General features: G+C 25.2%; 2 protein-coding genes across 6 annotated transcripts in view; one reads left to right on the top strand and one right to left on the bottom strand.

The window, feature by feature from the left end:
- Window positions 1-16,934, top strand: part of LOC127280075 (neural-cadherin) — a 141,695-nt gene that overhangs the window by 91,205 nt on the left and 33,556 nt on the right. The window contains exon 1 of one of the 4 annotated variants that reach the window (XM_051302843.1): window positions 7,653-8,063. The exons of the other annotated variants lie outside the window; for them this stretch is intronic. Within the exon in view, the coding sequence (XP_051158800.1) occupies window positions 8,012-8,063 (52 nt within the window). The 5' untranslated portion in view covers window positions 7,653-8,011. Of the gene's footprint in view, window positions 1-7,652; window positions 8,064-16,934 lie in introns of those variants that run through there. 4 annotated transcript variants of the gene reach the window in all.
- Window positions 1-16,934, bottom strand: part of LOC127280093 (uncharacterized) — a 178,965-nt gene that overhangs the window by 42,471 nt on the left and 119,560 nt on the right. For both annotated transcript variants that reach the window (XR_007842777.1, XR_007842776.1), the window contains exon 8: window positions 532-610. The gene's annotated coding sequence lies outside the window, so the exon portion shown is untranslated. The remainder of the gene's footprint in view (window positions 1-531; window positions 611-16,934) is intronic.

The raw sequence follows: 16,934 nt of genomic DNA on the forward strand, positions 1-16,934 counted from the left end.
TACTAATTCTTAGTAGGAAACTACTAATTCTTAGTAGGAAACTATTAAATTTTAGTAGAAAACTACTAATTCTTAGTAGGAAACTATTAAATTTTAGTGGAAAATTACTAATTGTTAGTAAAAAATTACTAATTGGTAGTAGAAAATTACTAATTATTATTAGAAAACTGCGAATTCATTTAGTAAAGCTACTTTTGTAATTAGTAAGATTTAATAAATTAATTAGTAATTTTCTTCTAATTCTGAATAAATTTTGGTCAAAATGGTTACTAATTCATTGAATGTACGAATCGACGCAATTTTATTTTAACCAAAAGTAACTAATTTAAATATAGAGAATACTGTTTTTCAATATTAGAAAATGAAAATATTTTTTTTTGTTTTGCCGAGTATTTAAATATGTTCCATATTTCAATGTATCATATATTAATTAACATTTATATAGAAATTATATATCAAAGAGAAATTAATATCTCTTGCTGTAATATTTATGAAAATAAAACTATTAATTACATATTGATATTAACTTACTTTGATGGAAAGTAGCATCCAAATTTAGTGCGGTGAAACTCCCAATTGTCATCAGAATGAAATTATACATATCGTATACCTATAATAAACATATAAAGAAAATTACCAATTAAAAACAGTGAAAAACATTAATAATAAGGTGTCCAAAAATTTTGTATAATTAATTAATTAATCACATATCTAAATTATAAATATTTATTAAATATTATATATAATTAAAATATTTTCTCAAAAATTGAGAATTAAATTTTGTTAAAAAAAAAAATAATTTTTTTTTTCTCAAAAGAGAACTCTATTTTTTTAATTAATTCTAATGTTGTTTAGGAAAATTTTTTCTAAATACATGTAATTTTTCTTCTTGCACAGAAGACTTTATTGAGAATCGAATCACCTTATTTGTTATACGAATGAGAAAAATACGTTTAGTTTGTTTTTTAAATTTACACCAGGGAAATGTGCAACATGGACACATGTGGGTAAACGATTGCAACCAATAGTTCCTGTGAAATGGATAGAGTTCAGAAAATAGGATTCGTGAGATAGCTCCTGGGGAATGTACAAAGAAAACTGGTGCCCAATGAGAAACTTTCTGCGAATCTCTCTTACTCTCCTTTTTTTTCTCTCTCCTTCACTCTCTCTCAGTGAGCTTCTAAAAAGTTTCATGAAAATGTAAACAAACGCTAAATTATGGATTTCATTCCGCATCATGTAACTCTCTTCTTTTTATACTTATTGTATTTTCAAACAATGTGAAAGAGAGCTTTGTTTTCCTATATATATATATAAAATAGAAAAATCTTATTTTACCCGCAAGTGACTTATTTTTTGAAACAAAAATTTTCCAAACAAATATTTGAATTGAAGTCAAAAAATTGAAAAAAATATTCCTTTCTAAAAAGCTCGAATTATTAAATATAATATTATATATTTTTTTTCAAATTTATTTTTTATTTTGCAACAATGACAGTTTAGAAAAAAATTATTTCAATTTTATTTTTTAATGAAAACGATTAATGATTTTCTTTTATTTTTTTTTATAAAATTTTTTCTTTGCTTGAGAAAGAAAATTTATGTTACAAATTTATCTAGCAACTTCAAATGCGATATACTTTCTTCTGGAATAAAATTATGCGTACACAATGGGGCATAAAATGCATTATTAAATCCTGCAATATACATTTTTCAAGACTTGCTGTATTTGAGTTCTCGACTGCAGTGGTATATAATATACTTTACAGGAAAAAAAAAAAAAATAAAAATGTTTTTTTCCCTCTCTTTTTACAAATTATACGCAATCTATTCAGAACATTAAATGTATATTTTAAACATGTCCACTTCACCTGCTTTTAGTTAATATATAATACAAGAAGTGTATTATAATTTATAATTCAAAAAAAAAAAAATTATTCTCATTATGGGTACCATTTTTTCGTAATAATAGATTTTAATAAAAAAAAAGTCATTTTATCGGAAAAGTTATTTTACATGGTAGATAATTATATTATTAAATTTTATGTTACAATTTCTAATTAAAGAAAAAAAAAATTACCCTTTGTGATTTTATTAGTCAACATTAATGTTCGATTCTCTTTTCAAATCAGGAATTTTACTATATATTATTAAATTTTTAAAATAAGGGACCTTAAAAAGCAAACGAATTATAGGTTATGTGTTCGGTAATTTTACATTGATTAATAGTTTCTTTATTTTATTATTTATTTAAATTATTAGCAAATAATAATATTTTAATTAAATTTTAATAAAAATAAAATAAAATTGGAAAATTGCGATATTTTCGATTTTGTTTCTTTGATAAAATAAATAAGAGAAAAGGGAGGAGAAAATATAAATTTGATACGGGGTCAACGATATATATATATATTTCTAAGAAAGTAATTGTAGTCGCACATGGTGTGACCACTTTTCCGTTTCTCGTGTGTCACATGTGGTTACATCCGGCACAGAACAACTCTCATCTGGAAATGCGTGACTCTAGTACATATATATATATTCGTTTTGTGTGTATAATGAAAATTATTCAAGTGTACAAAATACTACGTACTTAACGTAATTTACGACTACACGTTATTTTGGTTTTAATGGATTTCCCCTTTTAGCTGAATCAGAATGACATTGTCCTTTAAATTTAACACACATTGTCAGTATTATATTCTACCATATTTAGTTTTTTATATTCCTGCAAAAAAAAAAAAAAAAAAATTGCGAAAAAAAAATAAAAAGAGAAACTCAACAATATTATTTCAATGATAAAAAAAAGATAGTACAAAATTAAAAAAAAAAATTATTTTATTAAAAAAAAATTAGTTTAAAAATAAGTTTTGTTTAAAGAAAAGAATTATTTTATAAAAAAAAAATCTTCAAACAAAATTTGTTTTCACTATAAAAAAAGAATTAACTTTTCATTTGAAACTTTATAATGGCCAGCTATATTGCAATTAGACTATAAAAATAAAAAGTATACGCTTTTTGAGATAACAAAGAATTATATAAAAATTTCAGTCCGTTTATTTTAATGGAAAATAAATGAAAAATCCCCATCAATGAAATTGATTTGAAATGAAATATAGGTTCACAAAAAAAAAAAGAAAATGGATTTTGCCCCGAAAAATAAATATTTTACTTCTGTTCGAACAAAATATGCTTAAAGAACGATATATTAATTGATGAGTTATATATATATATATATAAAACTGGGAATATTTACTAAAGCTGGAATGCAAATTTATTGGATCACGGCAATAAAATGTGCAGTTGTGTTAATAGTGTTAATTGAATAATTCAATTACTTAGATTGAGTAACTGATCGATTCTGTACGCAGAGTATACGAGTGTAAGCAACTGATCCAATGGACAAACAATTTATTAATAGCATTTACACACACTCGGACAAAAAATAAATTCAGTTTATAGAATAAGAAAAAATAAATAATTGTTATAAATATTCTATATTTAGAAATAGAAAGTAAATAATTTTTGTTTCTATTTAAAAAAAAAAAATTCAAATTATTATTTTAAATACTCTAAATTAGAAAATAACTAAATTAAATTTATTTTCTATATTATAACTAAAAAATTGAATTTGATTTATAAATTTGGACAAACAACTCTAAATTGAAAATCCCTCTTCTTACAAACAACAATAATCCTCTAAAATTCGTAGCTTTTTTTTCTCTCTTTCGAATAGACAAAATCCCTTGAAACTCTCCCCGGGAGGAAAAGAAAGCTTATTATCTATTTTCCACGAGGCTCAAGAAGAACACCATTTTCCACCATCATTTACCAAGTGATTAGATAATATAACTTAGTATTTTATTCCACTTTTAACATAATACTCTGTTTTTTTTAAATTATATAAATTTCAATTAGTAAGTACTTCAGTTAAGTGTTACAAAATTTTTTTTAAAATAATAGTTTAATCTACCAATTGACTAAGTGGAAATTTTTAAAAAACCAATTTGTTAAAATAACTAATTTTTGAAAAACTAATCTTTAGGTTAACTATTGAAATTGGTAAATGTCAAAAGTAGCAATTATTAAATTTTTTTTATACCAATTAATGAAACTACCAATTTATGAAACTACCAACTACTGAAATTAAACATTTTTAAGTTACTAATTTCTTTTAAACTACCAACTGCGGAAACTGACTATTTTTAAGCCACTAATTTTTTGAAACTACCAACTGCTGCAACTAAATATTTTTAAGCTACTAATTTTTTAGAACTACCAACTGCTGAAATTACCAATTTTTAAGGTAGCAATTTTTTGAATTTCTATTTTTTCTAAAACTAAACCAATTTTAAGCTACCAATTTTTTGAAACTACCAACTGCTGCAACTAAATATTTTTAAGCTACTAATTTTTTAGAACTACCAACTGCTGAAATAACGAATTTTTAAGGTAGCAATTTTTTGAATTTCCAATTTTTCTAAAACTAAACCAATTTTAAGCTACAAATTTTTTGAAACTACCAACTGCTACAACTAAATATTTTTAAGCTACTAATTTTTTAGAACTACCAATTGCTGAAATTACCAATTTTTAAGGTAGAAATTTTTTGAATTTCCATTTTTTTCTAAAACTAGACCAATTTTAAGCTACCAATTTTTTGAAACTAATAACTGCTGCAACTAAATATTTTTAAGCTATACTAATTTTTTAGAACTACCAACTGCTGAAATATGCAATTTTTAAGCTAGCAATTTTTTGAATTTCCATTTTTTCTAAAACAAAACTAATTTTAAGCTACCAATTTTTTGAAACTACCAACTGCGGAAATTAATTATTTTTGAGCTACTAATTTTTTAGAACTACCAACTGCTGAAATAACCAATTTTTAAGCTAGCAATTTTTTGATTTTACATATTTTCTAAAACTAAACCAATTCTAAGCTACCAATTTTTTGAAACTACCAACAAAACTAAATATTTTTAAGCCACTAATTTTTTAGAACTACCAACTGCTGAAATAACCAATTTTTAAGCTAGCAATTTTTTGAATTTCCATTTTTTCTAAAACAAAACCAATTTTAAGCTACCAATTTTTTGAAACTACCAACTGCGGAAATTAATTATTTTTGAGCTACTTATTTTTTGAAACTATCAACTGCTGCAACTAAATATTTTTAAGCTACTAATTTTTTAGAACTGCCAACTGCTGAAACCAGCAATTTTCAAGCTACTAATTTTTTGGAACTATCAATTGATAAAACTAAACAATTTTAAGCAAGCAAATTTTTTAATCTACTAATTTCTGAAAGGGAAAAAAATTCAAAGCCACCAATTTTTTGAAACTACCAACTGTTGCATCGCTAATTTTGTAAACTACCAACTGCTGAATCTATCATTTATAAAAATTGTCAATTGCTCTATATTAGTTATTGAAAATTATTATTATTATTATTATTCATTATTAATTATGAAAATATTATTATTACTTGACTTGGAAAGAATGTTTTTTTCCACTTATATTATTATAATGATAAGAGTATTATTTATTAAAAATATGAATGTTTCGTTTCAATTTTGAAAACAATTTTTCTCTCTCTTTCTCTCTGTCTTTAATTTACTATAACAATTTTTGAAGTCCATTCGAGTAAAAAATTAGTTTTTAGCAAAACAGCAAAAATGCAAAAAAAAAAGGGGAGAAACAAAAGAATAACCATAAAAGTGTAAAAAAAAATGCATAACGAAACAGAACGTTGGATGGAATTCACAGCTATTTACAAAGCAACCTAACGAGTCACTTTTAAAAAGCAACTTGCCCAACAGTACTTGTACTCTCGACAATCTGAAGTGACTATATACTCTACATAAATATACATATATATGTATATAAGTATGTTTATATATATATATATATATATATATATATATATAAACATACCTGTATGCATATATATGTATATATATAAAAGCAGCATAGTGGTACGGCTGGGACATCAAGTGACTACCAAAAGTTGGGGCAATGAGGACGAGGGGGGGGTTACATGTGTGGTTGGGGCAACCATGGGTAAATGAGAGGGACGAAGGGTGGGGGGGAGTGTTGCACAGGGGCCACGATAGCAGTGTATAGGGGGCATTTCACGTTCTCTCTTGTACGTGGTGACACAGTATATTGACTGAAAGGGGTGGATTTTGCGCTCCCGGTACAATTTGATGCGACTGCGCAAATCAGAGCTTTTGGCTCGCGCGCGGGTTACATTCCCACCCCTGGAACGCGAATTCACTACGTAGATTTCTCTTGCCGGCATCACTCGCCTCTCTCTCTCTCTCTCTTTCTCTCTCTAACGTGGCCCGGGCTCACTATATATCTTTCCTTCTATACCTCTGGCACCTTCTCACCAACACATTCACCCTCACTCCCCCCCCCCCTTTGCCCCCTTCTCTTTTCCCGAGAAACCCAGCAACCCTTTAACTGTATTATTTTCTCTCTCTCTCTCTCCTGAAACGAATTTCCTCTCTCGTGAATTCAAGTAGCTGCCTCTTATGATTCCTTACTGTATCTTTTTTTATTTTTTGCAAAAATCATTTTTTTGCCCCCCCTTAAAGATGAAAATTCATCTCTTTTTGATATAAAAATTTTTTTTCTCATTTTTTGATTAAAAACCCCCTTTTTTCATTACTTTGAAAAATTTGGATCGTTTCTCTCTTTGGGATGCAAAATTTTCTCATTTGGATAAAAATCTTATAGGTCCATTATTATCTGTTTCCATTCTTCATTTGCTTCTTTTTTTTTTTATTTTTCTTTTTTTCCAGTTTTTTTAATAATGAAATATAATAATTTCTGTTCGAAAAAAAATATCTCGTTTAGATTTTTCTTTTGAACTGAAAATTTCTTGTCACAATCAAGTTAGTCGTCCTTTTTTTTTTCTCTCTCTCTCTCTGTATCGCAATATAAGATGCGAATTTTCTCTTTCTATTCAATATAAAATTGGATACAAGTTAAGCTACAAAGGAAAATTTCCTTTTTTTCTCTTGTAGATAAAAATCCCTTTTAGAAAAACGTTTCTCCCTTTTTTTTTACTAATTCTCTTTGCCCCCCAATTTCTCTTTTTTAATTTTTCGATAAAAATTTCTATTTTTGCTAATTTCTGTTTTTTCTAATTTATGTTTTCCTTTTTTTTCTATTTGATAATTTGTTTTTAAATAAAGAAACTAATTGTTTTTCCTTCGTCTAGAAGTTCACTTTTTCTCTATATTTTAAAGGAAAAGAAAGAGTCATCTCTCATAAAGGGAAAACCCCTTCTTTCTCACTCCAAAAAAAAAAAAGAGTATCACCCCCTTTTTTTTTTTTTTAAACTGAATTTTCTCTCCGGGAAAAATTTTTCCCATAGAAAAAAAAAGAAAGAGGAGATTACCCTCTTGTGAAAAAATCTCTCGCTTATTTTTCGCCTCGGACTTTCTTTCTCTCTTTCGCTTCAATTTTTTTTTTTTTTTTTTTTTTATTTTTTTATTTTTCCCTACACTCCTCTCGCATCCACTCTGTAATTTCCTGTTCACTTTCTGTCTCTCCCTCTGGCACTCATTTCGTCTCGATCTTTTTCCCTCTCTTGAGGGAGGAGGGAAATAACGCGTTAAAGGCATGCCTCGATGACAGGTGCGGATCACGGGGACTTGCCTCGAGTGCCGGTACTGTCCGCGATAGCGCGCTATTTCAACCACAAAAGGGATTCTCTCTCTCTCACCCTCTCCCTCCTTCTCTCTCTCTCTCTCTCTTACTCTCTCCCCCCTCTCCACGGCCAAAAATCGCCTCGCCAGTCCCTGTGGATGGTGTGCTCCTCGAATGAGTTCCGCACCAGTCCAGAACGGGATTCTCGCGCGGAATCTACAGTACACGCATACGTTTAAGAGAGTGTCACCGCGAATTGTTTTCTCTCTCTTTCTATATATATATATATATCTCTCTTTTTCTCTCCTATGATATTGGAACGTGTTGTTTATGTGATGAATGTGATTTAATGGTTGATCCGCTCAAACTTTTCTGGGTTATAACCAACAGCACATACCTCGGTACGTTTCTGGATTATTATTTGTGGTTTTAATGAAAATTCAAAACCAATTTATTGGTTTCACCAATTCAAAAAGTGATTTTCTTCAATATGTATCTAAAGAGCATATATATATGGGTTTACCGCAGTCATGACTAGTTGTGGTCAATTTTCAATGATAACGAGAGGAATTGTGGTCAGAATGCTAATGATAATGACAATAATAATGCTATTGATAGTGATAATTCTACTGTTAATGGTGATAATATTACTGTTAATAATTAAAACAATTAATAATAATAATAATAAAAATAACAATACTAATGATAATACTAATGATAATACTAATAATACTAACTAATAATAATATTACTACTAATGATACTATTACTAATTGATACTACTAATAATGATACTACTAATAATGATACTAGTAACAATAATACTATAAATAATGATACTATTACTGACGGTACTGCTAACAATAGTACTATTAATAAAGATACTACTAATAATGATAATAGTAACAATGATTCTATTAATAACGATACTAGTATTAATAGTACTATTACTAATGGTACTACTAATAATATTACTAATAATAATGATACTACTGACAATGATACTATTAATAATGGATACTACTAGGAATGATACTACTAATAATGATACTACTAACAATGATACTACTAACAATGATATTACTAATAATGATACTACTAACAATGATATTACTAATAATGATACTACTAACAATGATACTACTAACAATGATACTACTAACAATGATACTACTAACAAAGATACTACTAACAATGATACTACTAACAATGATACTACTAACAATGATACTACTACTAATAATAATACTATTAATAGTGATACTTATAATAACAATAATAATACTTCTAAAAATATTATTAATACTGAACACTACTAATAATGATACTGTTAACAATGATACTACTAACAAAGATACTACTAATAATAATACTATTAATAATAGATACTACTAACAAAGATACTACTAATAATAATACTATTATTAATGATACTAGTATTAATAATACTACTACTAATGGTACTACTACTACTAATAATAATATTAATAGTGATACTAGTAATATTAGATACTACTAAGATCGATACTATTAATATCGGATACTACTAATAACGATACTATTAATATTGAATAATACGAATAACGCAACTATTACTAATTGATACTACTAATAATGCTACTACTTATAATAATACTATCAATATTTAATACTATTAATAGCGGATACTACTAATAATGATACGGCTAATAATAATATCACTACTAATAAGACCTAGAAAAAAGTGTACATAGAACAATATAATAATAATAATAATAATAATAATAATAATAATAATAATAATAATAATATTACAATACTAATAATGATACTACTCACAAAATTAGTAATAAATGTGAAATTAGTGTGATATTGAAATTATAATAATAAATATTTGATGAAAATTATCAAGTATATATTTATACAATCAATATTATTAACAATAATAATAATATTAGCACTTGACTCGCGAATGATGGATATTATCTTGTTAATAATATATTAATAATAATATTGTTTTATTAACAAATGTAACGAAATTCATATATATATATATAATCAATTAATGTACACTTTGAGCCGCGAAAACAGAAATTTTTCAATTGTCATATAATCACATTGGAAACACATCGATAAATAATCAATGCGAATATAATCTTGATTTTCCTCCCCCTAAATCAGAGTTATTCCCGTTTCGCTGATAATCAGAAAATTTATTGGTTCACTATATATCATGTGACAATTAGCGAACATAATCAATTATCAGTGTTGAACCATACGCTCATTTCAACTAGGTTAAATTTAATTTTGAAACACCAAGAGGGAAACTTTGACTAGTACAATTTTCAATTATTACAAAATTTTCACTATAAAATTCTTTTTTAAAAAAAAATATAAAATAAATAAAACTAATTAAGTTTTTGATTTATAAAAATTATCCTAAACGAAATAAATTTTATAAAATATTTGTATTATTTTATAATTAGTATAATATTATATAATATTTATAATTAATTATAATTAATAATAATAATAATAATAATGATAATAATAATAATAATGATAATAATAATAATAATGATAATAATAATATTCATTATGATCATCATAATGCACATGACGATCATAACTATATGATAATGGTCTTTGTGATGTTCATATATTCATAATTGAGAGCGTAAGCATAATTAGAATCACAAACAAGGCTATTGTCTTTTATAAAACTCATAATTTTATCCCCCCACCCTTCTTTATGAATTTTTTTTTTTTTAATTTATTAATAAAAGGGTAAATATATTTATTCATTTTTATGGAGAATAAAAATCATGAATACAATTTATTGTTAGTAAATTATTTTTTAATATTGAAAATATGTTTTAAAAAAATTTCATAAAGATTTTTTTTTTGTGATACAATTTTTGACAATTTAATATATAATTTTTTTTTCTCATGTGAAAAAAGTATTGTTCTCGATATTGTGAAAAAAAATGTTATAAAATGAATAAATAAAAATAAAGAAAATAGGTTACAATTCAGATTACCTGAGAAATAACATTTTTTCTATTAGTCACAATTTTTTTTTTTTTTTTTTTTTTTACGTTTTATTGAAAAGAAAATTCCCCTGATAAATTCTAGAGCTTTATAACCAATTATATGAATAGGAGGAATAAATAGATATGTACAAAGCTTACAAACTAATATACCTCGCGGATTTAAAAAAAAGTAACCTCAATCCTCTCTCTCTCTCTCAATGTTACTGATCTGATTCAATTTCTATAAGAATTCAACGTAGCAAGAAAAAAAAAGTTTTACAAAGAACTTTCATTATTTTTCCATTATTATATATTTTCTATTGTGTTCAACATTTTTACGAACGATATAGAATAAAAAGGATATTGTTTTTTTTTCGTAATTGTTCAACACACACACACAGAATATTATATTTTTATAATTAATATTATTTTTATTATTTTATTAATAATTATAATATAATAAAATAATACAAATAATGAAAATATAATAAAATTGATGAAAAATTAATAACAATAATAATTAAAAACAGAAACCTATCAACAGTTTTATTACATTTATATTTTTCTTTTTTAAATGACATGTCATTTCAGTGAATAAATTTTTGTGTTCTCGAATAGATGAAAAAAAAAAAAATAATAATAATAATGATATTCTTTTGTAGTAGGTAATGACTTCCAGACTATGGAATTTTTTAATATTTCGCGCAATTTCCTTTAAAAAGAAGTTTTATATATCACTTTTTCCCGTGTTTATATTCCTCGTGCTTTTGTCGATATTTTAACGAGCGTCAATGGTACCCAATTACAAAACATAATTATCAAATTTTTCTCTTCAAGAAATAAAGTAACCTCTCATTCATTTTAAATACTGCTCTCATTTAAAAAAAGAAAATACTACTTTTCTCGTAATTTTCCTTTTTATAAAAAAAAAGAACAGTATTTTTCTCTCTTCTTCATTCAGTGTAAAAAAAAAGATTCTCTAATATGCAGTATTAAATTATGGGAAAAAAATTAGACATAATTTGTTTAAAGAAAAAAAAAAAAAACTGATAATTATTTTGAAAATTAGTTTTAAAAATTGAATTGTACGATAATAATTTTATTCTGAATAATACAGATTGAATTTTTAAATCCCCCTATTGAAAAATCATAAAGAATATGCCTTTACTGATCCCTCTCTCACACTTTATTCTTTCATTCGATAAAGCTTTCGCTGATACTTGATGCATGCCCATGGTGCTTTTTGAACATGAATTTCATCATAAATGTTATTATCTGTACTTTTATTGATACTTAAAGTCATGAAAATTTATTGAAATTATTGTGAATTGACATAATGTCAATTTTTCATCGAAACATATATTTATATCAATACGAATACAAATTGATAATTAATAGCGAAACAAAATAAAAAATGAAATTCTAAAAAATAAAAAATACAATTAAAAAAGATTTAATTATAATTATACATTTGGAAAATTCGAAAAAAAACCAAAACGTCAAAATTCAATCAAAAAGCCTATCCCGTTGAAATCGATGAAAACAGATTGGGGGTGTGAATTGGTAATCCTTAATCCTTCCAGACATAACTTTATTAGAAACTTTAATCCTGGCATTGAATCGACAATTTCCAATTTAATCCAACTTGAATCTCTATTCGATTCAGGAATTACTATTGGTGACAATATTGCTCGAAGAACTGATTCGAAAACCGCAAGTCCTTGCATTCATATAATCCCCGCGGAATATAGATTTCAAAAAACAATATCGAAAAATTCACTATTGAATTAATAACTTTTTATTTTTTATTACAAAAATTATCACTTTGAAAAATAAACAATCATTGTGTGAATGTAAAAAAATTTAAGTTAACAATAAGAAAATCTACACAGAAAAAAAGATTTGGTATTGACAACCAAACGTTTGGTTGGTATTTAAGCAACTAAATTTTTTTTGTTGAATCAACAAAATTTTGGTTGTCCCAATTAAACTTTAGTTAGGACAACAAAAATCGTTTTTTTCTAATTTTGGTTGTGTCAAACAAATTTTGGATGAGACAATTAAAATTTTGTTGATTCAACAAAAAAAAATTTGGTTGCTTAAATACCAACCAAACGTTTGGTTGTCAATACCAAACCCCTTTTTCCGTGTATGTAATTTAAAAGGAAACAATTTTTTGTCAATAAAACTACCAAATTAACTACCAACTCTTAATATCGATTTTTAAAACTAACAATTGTTAAACCACTTTTACAATTATTGATAAAACATTCAACTATTAAGATTAATTTTTATAAAACTAACAATTTTTTGAAACTACCAACTGTTAGGCATTACTTTTTAAAACTACCAATTGTTCTATCTACCAATTGTTTAAAGTACAAATTTTTTATATTACTTTTTAAAATAATTTTTGAAACAATTAATTGTTGAATCTATCACTTATTGAAACTACCAACTCTTAAGATTAATTTTTAAACTACCAAATTTCTGAAACTACCAACTGTTGGGAATTACTTTGAAACCACCAATTGTTCTAACTACCAATTAAACTACAATTTTTAATATTAGTTTTTTAAACAATTTTTCAGACAAAAAATTGTTAAAACTATCATTTATTGAAACTACCAACTGTTAAGGATAATTTCTAAAACTACCAATTTTTAATATTAATTTTTTGAACTACAAATTTATGAAACTACCAACTATTGGAATTGCAAACTGTTGAAACTACCAACTGTTAAGGATAATTTCTAAAACTACCAATTTTTAATATTAATTTTTTGAACTACAAATTAATGAAACTACCAACTGTTGGAATTGCAAACTGTTGAAACTACCAACTGTTAAGGATAATTTCTAAAACTACCAATTTTTAATATTAATTTTTTGAACTACAAATTAATGAAACTACCAACTGTTGGAATTGGAAACTGTTGAAACTACCAACTGATAAGGATAATTTCTAAAACTACCAATTTTTAATATTAATTTTTTTAAATACAAATTTATGAAACTACCAACTGTTGGAATTTCAAACTGTTGAAACTACCAACTGATAAGGATAATTTCTAAAACTACCAATTTTTAATATTAATTTTTTGAACTACAAATTAATGAAACTACCAACTATTGGAATTGTAAACTGTTGAAACTACCAACTGATAAGGATAATTTCTAAAACTACCAATTTTTAATATTAATTTTTTGAACTACAAATTAATGAAACTACCAACTGTTGGAATTGGAAACTGTTGAAACTACCAACTGATAAGGATAATTTCTAAAACTACCAATTTTTAATATTAATTTTTTGAACTACAAATTAATGAAACTACCAACTGTTGGAATTGGAAACTGTTGAAACTACCAACTGATAAGGATAATTTCTAAAACTACCAATTTTTAATATTAATTTTTTGAACTACAAATTAATGAAACTACCAACTGTTGGAATTGCAAACTGTTAAGATTAATTTATCTTAATAATTTTTTAAATTACTAATTATTGAAACTACCAATTGTTGAAACTAATATTATTGAAATATTATTGAAATAATTTTTTGAAACTTCCAATTGATGAAACTACCAATTGTTAACATTATCGATTTTGAAAGCTACCAACTATCAAAACAACGAATCGACAAAGTTGTAAACTACATTAAACTACCAACTGATAATATGAACACTGATGAAATCAAAACTATGATAGTTAAAATTTTAAAAATTATCAAAAGTTGAAATTGCCAAAAAACTAATTTCAATTTTCATCACAAAATGTTTGATGAATTTTCTCCGTGACCTAATTAAATTTCGTACATTTTTGATTCAAGAAAAAAAAATTTTTTTTTTTTCTTTGAAAAGCGTTTTATGCGGATTTAGATTTGTATATAGATATTAGTGAAACTTTTGAAAATTAGCAAATTTATAATCGTATATATTTGAATCACGATTCACTCAACCTTTCATAATATCTATGTAAATCGGACGCATCTGAAAGTAGTTACACGTAATGAACAAAGTGCTTGGGTCTAAATGAGATTCCTTGCATTCTCGAGGACTTGTTTCCGGCAATTTAAGCACCACTGGCGCATTAAATTGCACTGATTAAAATTTTCCTGAATGGAAAAAAAAAAAGTTGAAAATATATAGAAAACTTGTAATTGAATTATTTATATATTTCTAAATATATTTATATTTACTGAATTTTAATTTTCGTTCCATTCGCAAGTATATAATTTACAAATTATTTCAAATAATTTTTTAAAAATTGAAAATTTATATTCAAATAATATATAATAATTCAAATAAAATTTATTTATGGTTCAAGTTTTGGTTTTTTTGTTCGGTTCAAATATAGTATTTTTAATTCAAATAAAATTTATTTGCATCAAGTTTTGGTTCAAAAACAATATTTTTAATTCAAATAAAATTTATTTGATTCAAGTTTTGGTTTTGGTTCAAAAATTTTGTTTGGTTTCATTCAATTTTGGTTTTTTTTTTGTTGGTTTAAGACAATGTATAAATTTCCATAAGTGGAATAGAAATTTTAGATAAAATTCAGGGAAAACGTGTCAAAGTCGAAAAAAAGTGTTTAAAAAAAAAAAAAATTTTCCAACAAATGAATTTTTGATTAAATTTTTTTCTCTTTGCAAAATTTGTGACTTCGAAAATTGTTATTTCTGCACTCTCTCTCTCTCTCGTAAAACAGATTTTTTTTTACCTCTCCAAATAAAAAGCAGTTTTACGACAAAATATTTGATTCTATTTCAATTCAACAGGAAAAAAAAAATGTAAAATCAATAAAGTATTGTATAGGATGTTTTTCGATGTTTCAATTTGTAAAGAGGAAATTTTTTTTTTTTACATTATAGTATACAGAGGGCAAAAACAAAAAAAAATTGTCAGGAGCATATTATTTATATACCTTGAGGGGAAAATTCATCCAACGATCGGGAAAATCCATTTACCATCGACAATTACAATTTATGAGTATGTAGCACTATATATATATATATAGTTGAAAATAGAGGAAACCATAGTATGAGAGGAAGACATTGTGGATTCGATATTCTGTGGGATACAATGTGAAATCTACGCATTTCTGTTTGTTTTGCGTGAATATCAAATATAAGCGAAATGCTTTTGCCCATGAGGCAAAATGTATGGAAGTGATGTGTCCAATTTGACGTGTGCATATGTAATGACATGATCGCGTTGAAAGCGAATGTAAAAGCAGGTGCTAAATTCACTTTATGGAAGAATGATAAATATATATTCAATCAGTTTGAACGCTGATATATATTCAATTCAAAAAAATACCAGAGACATTGATATTTTTTATATATATCCGATTTGAATGAACAAAAATGACTACAAAAAAAAAAGAATACGAAAGAAGGAATAAAAAAAAATAATAATAATTATGAAAGAAAATAACGAAATTTTTTTTTTGAAAACAAATTTAAATTTTATAACTAGATTTTAATTAAGCTTGAATTTATGTGTTCGCCAATTTTTTTTTTTTTTTATATATATATTTTTTTTTTAAAACGTGATAGAAATTTAACACGCAACTCAGGAAAGATAAAAATCCCCCGTTTTTTTTCGAGTTTACGAGAGTTCTTTTTTACGTTAACGGCACCTTGAAGAGGCGAAAACAGAACCGAAGGAAAACTTGTGATTTCATTTATTTAACAGGCAGGTAACACATTTCATTGTAAATTTACAACATCGTTTTTTTTTTTACTCCCCCAACGTCCATAAAATGGATGTAATTTATTTTCGTTGAAACTTGTTGAATTTTTTACTTTCTTCATTTTATTATTCTTATTTTTTTTTCTTACTTTTACTAGTATTATTATTATTATTAATTATTATTATTACAACTTATTATTATTATTATTAATTATTATTATTACAATTTATTATTACTATTATTATTAATTATTATATTATTACAATTTATTATTACTATTATTATTATATTATATAATGTATAATTAACTATAAACTATTTGAAGAAAAAATGAAAGCAAATATTTTTAATGATAAATCATAAAAAAAAGAGAACGATTGATATTTTAATTTTACAAAATTATTCGCCGAGGTTGTAATTAATTTATGACTGTAACTAGCGCTATACAATTTTGCGGAGGGAAAAAAGGAAAGAATGAATTACAAATGAGCAATAGAACAATGTTCTCTGCAAAATTCCTTAGAAATTTATTATTAATATTTACTACAAAGCTTTCATGTTTT

This window comes from Leptopilina boulardi, unplaced genomic scaffold, assembly GCF_019393585.1.
Source record: "Leptopilina boulardi isolate dan_hultmark-lab unplaced genomic scaffold, ZJU_Lbou_2.1 LbouV2_229, whole genome shotgun sequence".
NCBI classification, from domain to species: Eukaryota; Metazoa; Arthropoda; class Insecta; order Hymenoptera; family Figitidae; genus Leptopilina; species Leptopilina boulardi.